This window comes from Phalaenopsis equestris, unplaced genomic scaffold, assembly GCF_001263595.1.
Source record: "Phalaenopsis equestris unplaced genomic scaffold, ASM126359v1 Scaffold225361, whole genome shotgun sequence".
NCBI lineage: Eukaryota > Viridiplantae > Streptophyta > Magnoliopsida > Asparagales > Orchidaceae > Phalaenopsis > Phalaenopsis equestris.
In genome coordinates this window covers 80,181-98,021 of record NW_018243408.1, presented here as the reverse complement: position 1 = coordinate 98,021, position 17,841 = coordinate 80,181, and the positions used below count along the sequence as shown (strand labels likewise).

The window sequence follows — 17,841 nt, the reverse complement described above, 5'->3', positions numbered from 1 at the left end:
GCTCACACCTAAATCTTAATCACATTAAAAGTATCATTTATTCTAATATTCTTAAATAAATACACTTTCTTCATATAATTTGATTGATTTTAACACTGGAGGTTGTGTAAGTAAATATATGTATTAAATGTTGTAAATACATAAGGTTAATGCGACCTATCATATAGCAACAGTAGCATCGATTTGTATCATTCAAAAATACGGCAGAGTAATAAATGTTTGGAAAATTTACATACAAATCGCATATTTTACATATTTACATATTTAATACTGACTTTTACATTTACATTTATGATTTAATAATAATGTTATTTTTTGATGTAATGTTGAAGATCTGAACATTGGGCTATAACTAGGCTTGTCAAAAAAGCTCGTTGTTCGTGAACAATTCGTGTTCGATTCGTTAATGAGTTCGTGTTCGATTTGTTCGATAAGTAAACCAGACGAACGTGAACAAATTTTTTTCGTTCGGAACCAAGAACGAACCAAGCACGAACAGTGATGTGTTCGTTCGTGTTCGAATCGTTATTGTTTGAAATATAAAAAAATTTAAAATAATTATATATAAAAAATTTATGATATTTTAAAAAATTAAATTTTATAAATTATAATATATAATAAATTAATAATAATAATATATTAATATAGTATATTAGTAATATACTAATATATATATTATATATTTATATAACATGAGTTATATAATTAATATAATATATTATTTATATATATTAATATTAGGGATGTCAAACTGGCTCGTCGTTCGCGAATAGCTCGTGTTCGGCTCATTAGTTAAGAAACGAACACGAACAGTGACTTCACGAACAATTTCAAACACGAGCTTATTTCAAACAAACTAAATTTCAAACGAACCGAACACGAACACAAGCTTTGTTCGTTAGTGTTCGGTTCGTTTACACCCCTAGCTATAACTATGAAAATTTAGATATAAGATATATAAATAAATAAAAATTGTGTGGCATGCATATAAATTCTCTTAAATGTTCTAAACAAAATACTTAAGAAAAAAAAAAGAAATTTCTGCTTAACAACTGCGATTGAAATTTGAAAAATTGAATTTTTAATATGTTTATTTATTTATTTTTCTAATTTTTTTTTAAATTTGATTTACTTTTAGATTAAGGATTTGTTTTAATTTTAAATTAATATATTTATATAAAAAGTTTACCCACACAAAAAAAATAGATTTATTCTTGAATCTAATTTGGACAAGATTTACCCTAATTAATGACAAGATTTACCCTAATTAATGCATGTGAAAAATAGTATTTATTTTTTATTAAAATAATCATTCTAATTCTGTATCTATAAAGATATGTCACCTACAGCAAATAAGCCTAATAAAATAATCCTGGGTATGATCTTAGAACAAATTATAAGTATCGACTGAATCGGAATACAAGGAGCAAGATGTCGAAATAAAAGATTGAGACATAACGAGAATTTAAGTTTTAAAATCTTCATTCCCTCCAAAATTTTTTTAAAATTACTATAAATATTATTATTGATGTTCATCGGAAGGTCCGCGATAGTAGAGCAATAAATTTAGTGTTTTAGCGTTGAACGAATCCCCAACACAAACTCAAATACTTAAAGAGAGACGTAAGTAGGAGGAGACATCTTGATGTTTTATGTGGAAAACCTGAGAAAGGAGGAAAAACAACAGGTCCTAGCCCACCTAAAAGGACTTACGCTATAATTTTGAGTGCATGGTCCCCTCTACACCTAAATTAGGAGAGATTTAGTTATAAAGATGATCATTGTAAATATATAATAGTGGTTCATCGATATTAGCCTTAGTATAGTATTGCTAAATGTAGTTCTCAGTCATAATAGGCTTCAAGGGTTGCAGTTGATTGCTATGGAGTCAGTAGTTTATCGTGAATGTTGTAGATGGTGGTTGTGGCGTCAGCTTGTTGTATGGGTTGCAGTTGAAACTCATGATAGTAGTTGGCTATGTGAGCAACAGATCATTGCCTCTAGAGCATCGCTTGATCACAGAAGGTGTAGGAAGCTACATGATTTTCAAGACAAATAGGTCGTAGTTGGTTATGTAAGTTGTAGTGGCAATAAAGTTTATAAGTCGAAGAGGCGGGAGGCGGGAGTGGGGAGCTGCATGAGTTGCGCGACACGTAAGTAATAGTTGGTTACGCGGGCCTTAATGACGAGCTGCAACAACATTCGTAGGTTGCGAGGGTTGGAGTTGGGAGTTACACGAGCTGTGAACCACATAGATCGTAATTGGTCACGTAGGCCGTAGTAGTGAGTTGTGATGACGTCTATAGGCTGCGGACATCCGTTGGTTGCCGCTCTGGAGTCGGGAGCTGACAAGCTACGAACAATGTTAGTTGTAGTTTGGTCATGAAGACCATAGTGGTGAGCTGTGATGACGCCTATCTATAAGTCGTGTTGTCCGGAGTCGAAAGTTGCATGAGCTATGAATCACGTAGGTCGTAATTAATTAAGTAGATCGTAGTGGTGAAATGTGACGACGTTCGTTGGTCGTGGGGGTCGGAGTAGACAATTGCAAATGCTTTAAATCATAGGTCGTAGTCGATCACGTAGGCCATAGTGGTGAGCATTGATGATATCCGTTGGTTATTGGGTCGGAGTTGGTCAAGTAGGTCGTTGTGGTGAGTTGCGATAACGTCTGTAGGCCGCAGGGGCCAGAGTCTGGAGCTACACAAGTTGTGAGCCACGTAGACTATAGTTAGACAGAGGCAGCAGTGATTGAAGGCGACGACAGCCAGAGTCAGTCAAAGTACTACTGACTTCATATGAATCGACTATAGCCCTTTAATTTTAATAAACACCCAAGTTACAGAATTTGTATATAAACATATCCTACTTTGTATTCGCCAAGGAGAAAAAAGAGAGAATGGTGCCACTTAGGATTTTTATCTCAAGTGGGTCCCTATTAATTTTAAGGGAAATTGACATATGTAGGACACAATTTACATGTATTTACATATCTCACACCTAAAATTCCATATTTATATACATAACATTTTGGTGCTTTAACATTACGCATAAAAATGTATATTTCTCTTTTAAAAAATGGTAGAAGTGTCATTTATGACATGCTTTTTAAAAATTTGAGTGCTATGCATGTCAATACTAGTGTTCAGGTGAGAGATATGTAAATACTAAAAATTCTGCGCTATTCTTGTAAATGCGCCCTTATAGTTGTTAAATAAAATAAATGCATTAAATTTATACTTTATTATTCGATGTTTAGAGAAGCTAACATAAACACCACACAATTCTTATATATTTACATATCCAACAGTTAAACTTTCATATTTATGTTTGTAACACTTAGGTATTATAAATCTAAAAGTGAATACATTCACTTTCTAAGAAAAAAATTATTTTTTGATGTGATATAAATGATTTGAGTACTTTACAAGTAAATATGAAAGTTTAAGAGTTAGATATGTAAATACATAAGAGTTTTGTGTTATGCAAATAAATATCATATCAAGATATAAGATTCATCAAATTTAGCTTGCTTAGTTTTATGTTAAGGGGTATTATGCCTTGACTAGGGATGTGTTATAAGATGAATGTAAAAAAGAATTAAGAAATTTAAATTGAAAACTAATTATAACAATATTATGGCTGGAGTAGGGCTATCAAAATAGCTCTTGTTCAATTCGTTCGCTAAGCAAATGAGTTGAACATAAATAATTTTTTTGCGCTCTATATATAAACACAAATAAAAATTTGTTTGTTCGAGTTTGGCTCGTTTTGACTCGAAATAATTAAATTATACACATATGAGCACTACTTTTAAATAATTTAATTGATTACAAGGTTGCAAATATTTATAATAAGTTAAAATTATTAATTAAAAAAATAAAATAAAATATATTAAATTCTATTTGAATGGATATTTCAAATAAATAATAAAATTTAAATCTCGACCAATAGGGCTGCCACAACGGCTCGTTGTTCGTGAACAGCTCGTGTTAGGCACATTAAGAAGCTTGTGTTCGGCTCGTTTACTAAGTTAATTAGCCGAACACGAACAACATGAACAAATATTTGTTCGTTTCTGTTCAATCTTTGTTGAATACTATTTTTAAAAAAATTTAATTGACTACAAGGCTACAATGATTTATAATCAATTAAAAGTATTAATTGAGAAAATAGAATAAAAAATATTATATTCAAATGATGTTTTAAATCTTGCCTCAATCTTTAACATCTTATTGCCACATAATTAGGGTTGTCAAAACGATTATTTGTTCATGAACGGCTCGTGTTCGATTCGCTCGCGTTCGATTCGCTAAGCAAACGAGCCGAACACGAACACACTTTTTGAGCTCGAAATATACGAGCCGAACATGAGCTGAGCCTGGGCTCGCTCGTGTTTGGCTCGTTTACACCCCTAATGACTAGGGATGACAAAACAGCTCGTTGGTTGCAAACAAAACTCGTGTTCACCAAGCAAATGAGCCGAACAAAAATATTTTTTTGCACACAATATATAAACTTGTCAAACACGAACATTAATATTTTTTAATGAACCAAATACATGTCGAGCTTATGCTCGCTCAAGCTCAACTCGTTTACACGCTTAGACGGGAGTTATCTTTTTAATATAATTCAATGAAAAATCATAAATTTATTTATTTGGATTAATTATAAAAATTTAATATTCAAATTAGTGAATTTGAATACTATCTTACAAATTTTTTGTGCTTTTTGCTATTCCAATTTTCATTTTGTTTTTTTAAACTGATACTTGTTAAATAAATATCTCATTAAAAGCCTACTAAAATACATAATAATCTTTTTCAACGTGATTATTTATTTATTTCATATCCTTGTCTTAAATTAACGTTATCTGTTGTTTTTAAGATAATCATAAAATTGATACAATAAAATATATAAACTAAATGCATATGATTTTTTTGTAATGTCTAACTCATAATAGACGTGTTACACGACAAATTTTATCTTTAATATCACCACAAATTCATTAGCAGGACTTATTTAGAGTCTAATTACAGCACTGCTAAATGCAAAAATAACCAAAATTTAAAAAATAAAGATCATACTCTAAAATCAACTCAAACCTAATAAAACCATAAATAAATTTAAGGGATAACTACGTCAACAACAAAAAATTTTATTATCCATAAAACTAGCGCCCATGTCAAATTTTTTTTTTGAACCACCAAAACGAAAAATTATTACGACCGGAGGGCGACGGACAAGCTGGGCATCCGAGCGACGGCCGTGATAATCTCTACACCAAAACAATGCATTCTGGGGTGCCATGATGAATTTGATAAAAATAAAAAACATGTGCCAGGAAACTGGGCTATTATTAAAAATGGATGAAAAAAGGTGCTACATTTATAAATAGTAAGATTTTGAGTGTTATATACGTAGTTGACCTTGACATCCTTTCAACTCAGTATACATACAACTAACCTCATCTTCCTCTACATGCAACATGGGGAACAATCCAAATAACTGCCTTCATAAAAAGTAAAAGGATTAAAAAAAATAATAACAACAAAAACACATAACTGACCATCTGATGATTCGATGAAGAGAGTAGATGTTTTAGATTCGACTTGTGTTAAGGTAGAGGTAGACCTAAAAAGACTTGAGCTTATTGTATAAAAAATGATTTTAATTTATTAGAACTAAATGAAAATATGACACTAAATAGGACGCGATGGAGAAAAATGATTCATGTAGCCGGAGAAATTATTCCATATGGACAGCGCATGCAGAGATGCATACGTTGTCCGATCTCGGCCGTCGATCACCGTTTTTTTGTTTTTTTTTTTAAATGAGCCCACCAAAATACAGTTTTGTTGTGATCGACGGTCGAAATCGGACAGCGCATTCATCTCTGCATGCATTGTCCGTATGGAATAATTTTTCCATGTAGCTGACCCCACGTAGTGAGATTAAGGCTTTGTTGTTGTTGTTGTACACATAAATGACCAAATGTGGCATACATAAATCATGATTTCTTATTGGAACGAATAGATGTAAACATCAAAAACTAAAATGTAAATATAATAATTTTTCCAGCATATTTTAATAGCCAAAATTAGTAAAAACAACACTAGAGAGCTCAGAACAAAATTCAAATGAATAAATAATAGCTGACAACCTACCAACCCTTATTTATCTGAATCATGCCTATTTTGTATGGTCTGAAGCTACAAAACTGACGCCAATATGCTGTATCTTTAACCCTCATCTGAATATCAAGTCAATGTGGTTTTGGCACATATCCATCGACCGCGAAATTTCGTGTCGCAGCCGGTATGGCCAAGCGAATTCCGTCGAGCTCCGGTTTGGCAATCACCTGGCAACCAAGACGTGACCTGGGAAGACATTTCAAAATTCTTTCTAGAGTTTTAAAAGATAACCAAAATTTAAGGGGTATTTACAAACAAACCATGCAATTTGTGTGTATTTAAATATCCAACACCTAAACTTTTATATTTACGTGCATTACATAAAAAATGGCATTTTTTTTTAAAGTGAAAAACATAGTTTCATGCATAAGTTTATTACTCCAACGTGGTATATATGTAAATATGAAAGTTTAGGTCCTAGATAGGTAAAAGCATTAAAATTGTGTGGTATGTATGTAAATTTCCAAAAATTTAATAATAGCAAAGGAAGATGATAAGTACGTTTCCGTTAGCCCAAATGCAAGGTCTAACATGTCGTTTTCTTCATCAGTCGGATCCTCCAATTTGTTATAGTAGTTGACATCCTAACACCAAAACATATACATTCACTTCCTAAAGAAATAAGGAACATAGAAAAAAAAATAAAAAAAAGGCATTTACATATCTACCAGCCAATTCCTATGTATTTACATATCTAACACCTAAACTTTGCTTTTTAATATTTAAAACAACCAAATCTTTCATATCACATTAAAAATACCATGATTTTAAGTGAGACACCTTTTTCAAGCATAGCAGCAGGTGTTAGATATGTAAATACATGGGAATTGAGTGGTATGTATGTAAATCTTCAAAAAAAATAATAAGGGAGTTCTACCATCACAATCACATGGCAGGTAGAACACGCTAATGATCCCTCGCATGCTCCTGAAATCAAATAAAAATTTCACAGAAATTAGAAATGTATAATTACTATGAATAAAAAATAGAAAGAAGATGCGGATGTTCATTGACTGATAGTGAAAAAAATTGCTGAAATTTGATGGAACCTTCTCAAGTCTAGCTTTTTCTTGAGAGAGAATTGTCTATAGGAGTATCTTAATACAAAATTAATTAGAATGGAGGGGTTCGCTTTGAGAATCGTGCATCGCATAGACAATTAATATTAGAGTAAGCTCAAAATAACTCCAAAAACTATAAGACTCATCCTTGTCAAAGTTTTGCTCAGGTATCCTACCCAAATCTATTTATTTATTATCAACATTAGTGAAAAGAACTTGATGATTATCCATTCTCCAAAGAAAAAAATTCTGCTATGATTTTTTCTGAAGGATATCATAATACTCGACCTTCCAGCTCTATGTCATTTTCATGAGCTGCTTCCAACATTGACATCCCAACAGGAACACTCATGGTCTTTTCCTCACCATCTTTATCAACAAATGTTACAGATATCCTGCATAATATAGAAGAGAAATAAAAAATATATATAAAAGGAAAAAGTCAATAAACAAGATGCTTAAAATGTGGAAAAAAAAGATTTATTAATTGTCACAATTAAAAAAGTACTGATATTTAAAGGTTAGCAAAGGAAATTGGAAAAGACTATAATTTCCTCAAGCATCAAAGAATTTGAATGGCTGATGTCAGGTCAAACAGTGCAGTTTGTATTGTTTACCAAGTTAGGACGCTTTCCGAAAAAGCGGGGATGGGGGTGGGTTGTGGGGAGGAATGGTGAAAACAAAATAGTTAAAGCGAAAAAACCAAAAAAAAAACCAAACAAGAAAGGGAATGTCACCTATCGGCAGGTAAAAAAAGAAGATTATTAAGATATTAACTTAGTTTATATCAATCATTTGAAGCGAAATATAGTATGAAGATAGCAAACATGTTTTAAGGCCTAAAAAATACGTTTCAGAACTTGTCAACATCTTAATCATCCAACCACATGTTGAACAAACATAATAAATAGGAGGATGGATAAACGAATCACAAATAAAACTAAGATGCCATAGTTTTGAGTGAAGAACATCAGAAAATTTGGACTTCAAGCACAAATAAGTACCGTAGAAGATTGAAAATGCTGAAGATCCATGCTTGAGCATGAATAAAATTAAAACTCAGTCTGAGCTCATCTTTTACAATATACAAATTTTTAATAGATTTAATCACTCACTTTTCTTTATTTCCTTGTCCTTCAAAATCCTCATTGGTGGCTGTAGTAGAGAAAGAATGATTTGTCTGAGCCTATAAAAAATATATAAATATATTAGAGCACTAGAACAGCATAACACAAGCTCTGTCGGTAATTAATAAAAATTGACTGAAAAAAATAAAAAAAAATTTAGAATTTTCTTTTACAATTTACTTTACAAGCCAACTCGAGTGTTTTTGGCCTAATAAAAGTTTTCATTTGATCATCATCTGATATAAATTTTGGTACGACAAAATGTAAATTTCTATCTAAAATATAAATGAGAAATGATTCAAAGGATAGTAGGAACACGTGTGGGGCAAAAGCAATTGAGGATGAAATGCAAGATGAAAAAAAAAAAAAAATTCAAAATTTGCAGGTTACTAGTTTATAATCTTACCAAAAAATTATTGCTTTAAAAGTAAAGACAATGAACATGATTTATTCGTTCCGAAAGACAATTTAACAAGTGATAATATTTAACATTTTACAAGGAAAATAGGTAATACAAAATTTTAGCATCATACAAGTTTACACTTCGAAAATAAAACTCGGCACATTTCTTGCTCAGTAAATTTTCAATCCATAAACAAAACCTACGAGTGAATACACAATTTTAAAAACAAGAATAAAAATAGAAATCACTCTGAAGGGAAGATGACTCAAGTTGGTAAAAGGGTTCTCCTCCTATTATTATAGTTCACACATGTAAAACACTCAAGAAAACACATCTAACAAGAACAAACATGAATGAATTAAAAAATAGAATTTAATTTTAATATTCAACGGCCATAAAATTTTATGAGCATTTATATATATGCATCACACAATTCTTATGCATTTACATATCTAACACAAACTTTAATATTCACTTGTCAGACACTCAGATCATCAAAAATACCCCTAACATTATCTTTTTTTTAGTTAAATACATCTTTTCATGCATATGTTTTGACGTGATTATGACACCATAGTATTATATGAGTAAATACCAAACTTAATATATTAGATGTGTAAATACATAAGAATGGTGTGGTACCCATGTAGATTATTCTGAATTTGACATAAGGTAGCTTCAAATGATTCAAAATAAGAAACTACATAATTCTATAGAAATCTACTAAAAAAGGTTAGTTTCGAGAGTTATAGTGGTATAAACTCTTCCGTAAATTTCACTTCTTGAACTGCTCAAGGCTTGACAAATACTCCAAAATAGAGAAATGGCAAAGAGGCAACATGAATCCTAGCAGAAAGGGCTATGTGGCAAATAGTGTGAATTATGAGCAAGCATCACAAATAGAAAGGCAAAATAGTGTCGGGTTGTAGCAAGCAGCAGCAGTTGAGACAATGGGAGGTTAACAGCAAATCAATTAAAAGAAATACTGGTATGGAAATATAAACTTCACTTGAAACTGTATCATTAACAAGAATGGTACAGATGACTAGCTTCCATATCAATTTGCTATTCAGGAAAATTTAACTCCAACAAATTGAGCATTTCATAATCTCCTAGTAAGCTTGGGCATGATGCATTATGTCAACTGTTTTTTTATGGTAATACTACAACAGTAAGTTCTAGTTCAACTAAATTCATTTTTAAAATTTTTAACATTTTATAATCAAACAAACGCTACTCTTCAAAAAAACTAATTTGAATTATTGATCCATTCTAAAAATATTTCAAGCTTATAGTTACATCAAATGAAGGTATGTAGGACATCCCAATGATTCTTTACCATGATTCAACTGCAGCTTTTGAAGAAACATCTTCAGGTTTAAAGCTGAAAGGCAATGCTGCAATCTCAAACAATATTTGCAGCATGTGAGAGGCTGCTTTTGTAAGACGAACCCATGACTACTAAGCTAACTTAATCAACGCTCCAAACCCACCCTCTACAGTTCAAGTTCATAACTTTTCATGCATGTTATGCACGCAACTAGCAGAAGGCTTTCATTCAATTTGTTTCATCAAAGTTGTGTCCAAAAAGGATGGAAAAAGTTCTACGACAAGTTATGACACAAAGGTATTACAGGTATCATATTCAAATGACACATTTGAAAAGCATAACATATATAATCAACAAGCCGAGCCAAAAGATATTAAAGTAAAAAAATGGCACTATACAATCATAAGAGGGATTCCTAATGTAACTAACCATGTGATGCATACGAGGAGTAAATGCTGCACCAAAATAGCTTCTGCTTGCTGAGCATCGACTTACTACATAAAAGATCAGTTTAATAAATTTTATTTATGCAACAAACTGCGTAGAAAAACAAAGGCAGTATATCATAAGTGCAATAAAATATAAAAAAAAAACACTACACAAAGCTCAAATTAATTTCAGATTGCAGAACGGGGCACCTCATAGGCAAACAATAACTTGCCATTTTTGATATACTTGATAGCCAGGCATACTAATTAAGAATGTCCATCACTACCTAAAAATGATCGGTTACAACTATAAGCCGCTGCGAACAAAGTAAAAAACAGCCAAGAGACAAACCAGGCATCATAAAAGAGCATGCAACGACTCAGAAACTTTGTACAATGAGCATGTTAGTTTCATCTCAAGAGGATGACCTCCGTTCAATAGAAAGTTGAACCAAAATGGAAACCAAGAATATTCGAAGTAAAAATGTAACGATGGAGTGGAAAAGTATGAATCAATTACCGGAATTTAGACAAGTGAGAAAAATATTTAGCTGAAATTTCAATCATTATCATGTTCTCTAATGTAGGCACTTTCCATAAAAAATCATGAGTAACTTCATCCAATTTATTATTATTTAGTCACATCTACATTTTCTTATTAAGCAAAATGCCAGAATTGATTAAACAAAAATAGGAAACAAGTTACAACAATTGACGTAGAACAAAAACTTTCACCTGTACAGGAAGAATTTTACTATGGTATTTTAATCATCATGATGTTTTCTATGAGAAAGAAGTGGATGAGAAATAAGAAGAAAAAATGGTGGAATACAATATGCTTTACTCAGTCAGAACATGGCTATATTTATAGGGTTAAAATCATCAAGTAATAAACTATTAAAGAAAAGAAAAAATATGGCAGCAATTGCACTTGAAAAATTACTAAAAATAGATTATGGTAACTCTAAGAAACAATATTATAGATGTTGAATAAATTTGCTCCAACAATAAGTTATAGTACACCATCTAGAAATGGATTTTAATTACTAACAATATGAGAGAACCCACATTGCTACATCACCATATTTGCCAACCTTATGAATTTATCATTCTCAGGAATCCCAAGATTTCAGCATTAGGTTGGCACGCCAGCACCCTGCATTCAATTGCCACTAGTCCATAGTAGGAAAAGTAATGCTTCTTATTTCCAGAAGCTAATGATTGTGAATTATTCAACGTTCCAAGCTTATCAATTACTTCTTATTATGTTAAATTTTCTCTTCAATGAAGTGTTGATCTACCACTATAAATTTAATCCAATCATCATAGACATGATTATATATTGTAGCCGCTTTATTGAACAGCATAACAACTGAAGAATCATAATAGTGATCTTATGTTCTTCAAAAACTAGTTTAAGAATGATTAATTCACCAATTTCACTGGCTAATGATCCAAGTTATGCTTCTGCATTAGTCCTTGCTGCCAAATTTTATTCATGCCTTGCTACGTTACAAGATTACCCACTCCCTCACATATGTGCAATTTCTAAAAGTGAGTTTTCTATCAACTATAGACCCAGCCCAATCTGCATCAATATAGACTTCTATAATTATGGATTCTCCTTTCTTCAAAAAAAAAAAAAATAAAAATAAAAATAATAAAAAATAAAAAATAAAAAAAACCCTTCTGGCGTACTTCTTTTAGATATTTGAGAATTCAGATAACAACATTCACAAAAAAGCACGCAAGAACCGACTAACCAAACTAATAGCAATAACTAAGTCACCTTTAGATTGAGCCAAATAAGTCAGTATTCCCACCAGCCACCGATATCTTCCTTTATCAACTATAAAATTGATGCAGTTGGACTGTCAACTGGTGCTTCCAACAAGGTTGATATCCTTAATAAGATCTAGAACGAACCTTCTTTGAGAGATTATTAACCTCAATTTATTCCTATAGATTTTTTTTAACAAGTACTTGAAATATTCAAATTCATTGATTTCAAACTCTCATGCCATCTTTTTCTTCAAAATATTTATGTCTAATTCATAATTAAATGTTACAATGATGTCCTAATTTGGCCTTGGGCTTGGAATTACTACGGCAAAAGCAAATGGTCGGACTACGATTTTAAATTACAAATAATATCACTAGATAACAAAAATAATTAATCTTTATAGCAGGAGAGTCGCTACTGAATAAAATTAAATCAATTCTAATATACAACAATTGCTAACGTGAATATTGTTTTATCGTTTGCCCGCATCTTCAATACATTATTTCTCTTCTTCCACTTGTATTCTAATCCAACATTGATTCTTGCCAAAACAAAAAAAACCAACTATGATATGCAAACATTGATTATTGTTAAACAAGCGTAAACAACTATGATATGAAAATTTCAAGGACAACGAGAAGATTATAATGGCCCATATAAAAAAAAATTATTAGAACCATCTAACATCGGATCAACCTAGCCGATGCTATCTGGTTAGTGTCATTACGTAGGAGAGGTGAAGAAACGATACAGGTTGCTATAATTTTCAGGATATGAGTATTATTCAAATTTATATTGTTTTAAACTAATATTTTTTTAGAGAAAAATACTTGCAAATAAAAAATGAGTAGTAAATGATAAAATATCTATAGAAGACGCAATCTAACTAAAAAAAGTAATTTCATAAATAATTATTTTCTTTTAAGTTAAATTGAATTTTTAATTCGTTAGTGGCATTTTAATTTATTGGATCATTATTAGCAAACAATCATAATTGAAATTTGAATTTTATCGTCCGACCGTTTCTTCCAGTCTTGATAATTCCAAACTCTTGGGTCAAGTTATGACAAAAAAAATCATAAAAATACATAATACGAGTACGCTTGCCATCCTTATGATTGAAGAAATTTGTGTGATCAAAGTGAGCATATTTAAACTAATATTAACTCAGCTTTATGAACTGTTTTAACCAGGCTCGAGGTAATTGTTTAAGCTCATAAAAACATTTCTCCAATTTGAAGATCAAGTATATCTCCCCAAAGTCACTAAGTTTTAGAGGATGAATGGATGATCCATGAAAAGTTCCTCATTTATATCGCCATTCAAAAATGCATTATTTAAATTTGGTTGGTGAAGTGGCTAGTTAGGGTTGATTGCACTGAAAGGATCCAAATGATGTTGAATTTTATCACAATAGCAAATCTTTCAAAATGGTTGATCCATAAGTTTGGGTAAACCCTTTTGCAATCAGCCATATTTTTATCTTTTAATGGATCCATTTGATTTATATTTGGCAATGAAGCTCACATCTACTTACCATGAGAATGACATGCTATGGTCATTCAATAACTTCTCATGTTTCATTTATTTTAATAGCATTCAACTCCTCTTTAATGGCCTCTCTACATTCTATATTATTAAGAGCCTCTTCTATCGCCCAACAAATTTCAATCCTTGCAATTTCGAAGATGAAGTTTTCCTTTTTGTCATAAAAAGAACAAATGGTAATATCCCATCATACTTGCTAAAGAATATTAAGTACCATCACAAGAAAGAAGAGCTTAAGAATTTAACGAGTTAAAATAAGATTAAAGTCAAGCTTTGAGTGGTAGAATTGTTTCACTGTTTTATAGAATTTTCCTTTGGAAGTACATATGTAGTTCAATAAAATGTTGTGAGGTCGATTGAAAAGGATTGCCAAAAACCTCCATGTTGCCTAATCTATGATGGCTGGTGGAATTATTGGGCTGTATAATTTCAGAGAAAATATTATAAAAATTTCCTTACTCTTCTATCTTCCCCCCATAATGAAATAGAAAAGTTTATGCTCAAGCGATACAAATTAATATAAGTATTTAGGTAATAACATTTATACCTCTTGAATTGCTTCATTTATGATAAATATACATTTAAGGCATTAGAATCAAATTTATTTCTATTAGATGCATGATTGTGAACAATGCAACAACAACAACAACAACAACAAAGCCTTAATCTCACTACGTGGGGTCGGCTACATGAATCCTTTTTCTCCATTGCGTCCTATTTAGTGTCAGATTTTCATTTAGTTCTAGTAAATTAAGATCATTATTAATACAATAAGCCCAAGTCTTCCTAGGTCTACCTCTGCCTTTCTTAACACAAGTCGAATTTAAAACCTCTATTCTCCTAATCGGATCATCCAATGGTCGACGTTTAATATGATTGTGAACAATGCAGTCGTCCAAATTCTTTAAATGGAAGATTAGGAATGATACTTGTTCAACAAGCATTTTGAAAGCACATCAATAGGAAATTTGAACTGCAGTTTGTAAACAACCAATTTATAAGATAGTATTTAGTGAGAATAACATCACTCCAATAATATTTAAGAGTATTACCATTAAACATAAAAAATTAGCCACCTCCAATAGATATAATTTAGCAAAAAAAAATTTTGTGAAAGAGTTTTAGGGCAAATACTTTGATGGATAATAACATTATGATTCTGGTAACTTACAAGGATATAAAGAAAATACTATAAACCTCCAACAAAGTAAAGAATTTGAATTTCAATGAAGCACTAGGTTTTAACTAGATCGTGGAACAGTCAAAATTGTGCTCAACATTCGGTTTATCCCTTAACAATAAAGCCAACACACATGAGCGTGATCATTGATGATAAAAATATGGATCCAAATATGGATCCATTATTTGGAGTTAAGATTTTGAGATTTGAATGATCCTTGATATCACTACGCACTTGCATAAAAGGTTTGATAGTTATATATAATTTAGGTTTAAAAGTAGTTCCTTGATGTTTGACAATTTGAAATATTTCACATTAAAAAAAAAACTTCATTATTGAATAATCAAAGAAATAAATTTTTATGAAAAACTAAGATGACCTAACCTATAATGCCATAGCATAATTTGATCAGCTTTTTCAAGAATGAAAAGGTCTCTATTGATAGAAGTGGCATGATTAGTCTCATTAAAATTTCATCAAAGAAGAACAAATCTTTGATCTCGCTAACACTATAAGTTCTCTTCTCTGATTTATAGTACTGAAATTCATAATATTTTGACAAGAATGTAAGTTTATAGTTGCAATCTATAGATAATTTGCTAAAAGACTAGAGGTTGCAAGAAAGACTAGAAATGTAAGACAAAAAATAGACAAAGAATAGGCAAATAACACTAATAAATTTGATTTTGAGGTTTCTGAATAGTAAGCAAAACTTGTCACATGATTTAATGCTCATGATTCAAAGATTTAGGATTTTTGGCCTTCCTTTGACGAGTCAAGAGTAAAAGAAAAAGTACCCACGCTAAATGAAAAGAATTTTTTACTTGTTTAGGAGTGGGTAAATTGTATAGAAGTTCCAAGCGCTCTTTGTTCAAAGAAATATTACCAAAATTTTCACTGCATTTCATCTTTAGACCCTCACTTTTAATTTGATAAGTGTGAGCGTCTTTGTGATGATTTTCAAGATTGTTTTGGCTTGTTGGTTTGCCCTTAAATTTTCAAAAAAAGTTTCTCTTTAGAGATTTTCTGTTTAAAAACATCACTAAAAATTACTTGCCATTTCCACAATTTGGTCATGTCCTGGATTTCGCTCCAGCTGATAGAGTGGTTTCTTCAATTATAAGTGTTCTGGAATCATCAAGCATTTTTCTACAACTGCTTTTATCCCTTTGGACCTGGACAAATGCTTGTTCAATTATCAGAAGTGGACGAATGCTTAGAATTTTTCCACATACATTATCTAAATCTCTAATGAGATACGCAAGAAATTTATAAGCCCTTGTTTTCTTAACTAATTTTGATGTATTTACCTACACACTCCACACTACTTATTTGGCTTGAAAATATTTAGCTCTTGCCAAATTTTTATTACAGCCGAAATATAATGTGACACCAATGCTGCATTTCTTGAGGTCATGAGCTCAATCTTAAATTTCACATATTTGAGCGAAGTATTCTCGATCTAACATAATTTGACTATATCCCAAATAATAATAAGGTGATGTATACCAAGTAGAATAATCCAATGTGTTCTTCGAAAGAATTGGTAAACGATGATATTATTAGGGCATTATTGGTACCCACGATGGAAAGAAGGATACACAATTTCATGTTTACAAATGGTTCCATTTAAGAGTCCAATCTTTCCCGTTTCCTGAATCGCCATCTAAATAGAGCAGGATCATAAGAAAAAGTTCTCCCATTTCATTTCTAAGAAAACTAAAGCATTGATTACTTCATAGAAACTCCTAGAACGATGGTATAACCTGGTAAGGTTAAGAAAGAACCGATCTTCTACCCTTTAGCTAGACCTAGTTAGGGTCCTTTGCAGTTGTCATCCATTGCTTAGACAAATCCCCATTGCTTAGACAAATCCTATCTCTTATACCATATAAAAAAGAAGATTAGAAAACTTAAAGAAAGAAAAGTGTAGTCATTAATGATTTATTCTCCAAGAACATGGCTTTATTTATAGGATTTTATAATGTGTAAAATCATGAATTTAAAAACAGTAAAAGTAAAGAAACAATATGACAGCAATTTCACTTAAAAATTACTAACAGTGGACGATAGAATCTCTAGAAAATACGAATATAGATGTCTACTAAATCTGCACAAAAAGCTGGCCATAGGTGTCATCCTAGGGTGTCGAAATAGTGAGATTATTGATCCAAGTGAGCTCCCACGCTGGCAGCATACTTGCAGCCTTGGCAATTTACCAAGTGCTAAAATCCCAATTTTCAGCACAATGGTGGCCCACCAATATCCTGTCTTTAATAGGCATGAGTCGACAAAATGAAGGGGAATATGTCTTTGTTATTTTACGAAAGTAATTGATGGACATAATTTTCAACATTTTCTAATATAGAACTTCCTTAATTTTGTGGACATTTTTAATTCACATTTGCTTATTATGCAATATGGCATGAATGGATTAAAAAAAGGGTAGAAATCGTAACAGCTAAGTGCAGTCTTGCAAATATCAAATCATGAGAGGCTGATTATACAGAAATAATTAGTGATTAAGTTAACAAATAATAATAAGAGTCAATAGAAGATGAGCAGAAAACTGAAATATATATATCACTAGTGCCGCCAGCCGTGGTCAGTTAGTAGAGCAACCTCTTTGAAGGTTGTAAGTCCCCTCAGGTCACAGGTTCGAACCCTCCTCTGGCCAGTTTGCCGGTAGTGAGGGTGGTCCTCGAATTTTTTGGCACATGAAGGTGGTTGGGGGCTCGTATAATAGCCTATGGCAATTCTTAAAGAAAATCTATATATATATATATA

The 17,841-nt window shown here is 31.5% G+C and overlaps 1 protein-coding gene across 1 annotated transcript in view; it reads right to left on the bottom strand.

Moving 5' to 3' along the window:
• Positions 1 to 6,041: 6,041 nt before the first annotated feature.
• The window catches only part of LOC110037810 (adrenodoxin-like protein 2, mitochondrial), a 25,183-nt gene continuing 13,383 nt past the window's right edge, over positions 6,042 to 17,841 (bottom strand). The window contains exons 3-8 of the mRNA XM_020742531.1: positions 10,545 to 10,609; positions 8,371 to 8,441; positions 7,544 to 7,650; positions 7,072 to 7,121; positions 6,696 to 6,778; positions 6,042 to 6,380 (exon numbers count right to left, since the gene is read on the bottom strand). Coding sequence (XP_020598190.1) covers positions 6,266 to 6,380; positions 6,696 to 6,778; positions 7,072 to 7,121; positions 7,544 to 7,650; positions 8,371 to 8,441; positions 10,545 to 10,609 — 491 coding nt within the window. The 3' untranslated portion in view covers positions 6,042 to 6,265. The remainder of the gene's footprint in view (positions 6,381 to 6,695; positions 6,779 to 7,071; positions 7,122 to 7,543; positions 7,651 to 8,370; positions 8,442 to 10,544; positions 10,610 to 17,841) is intronic.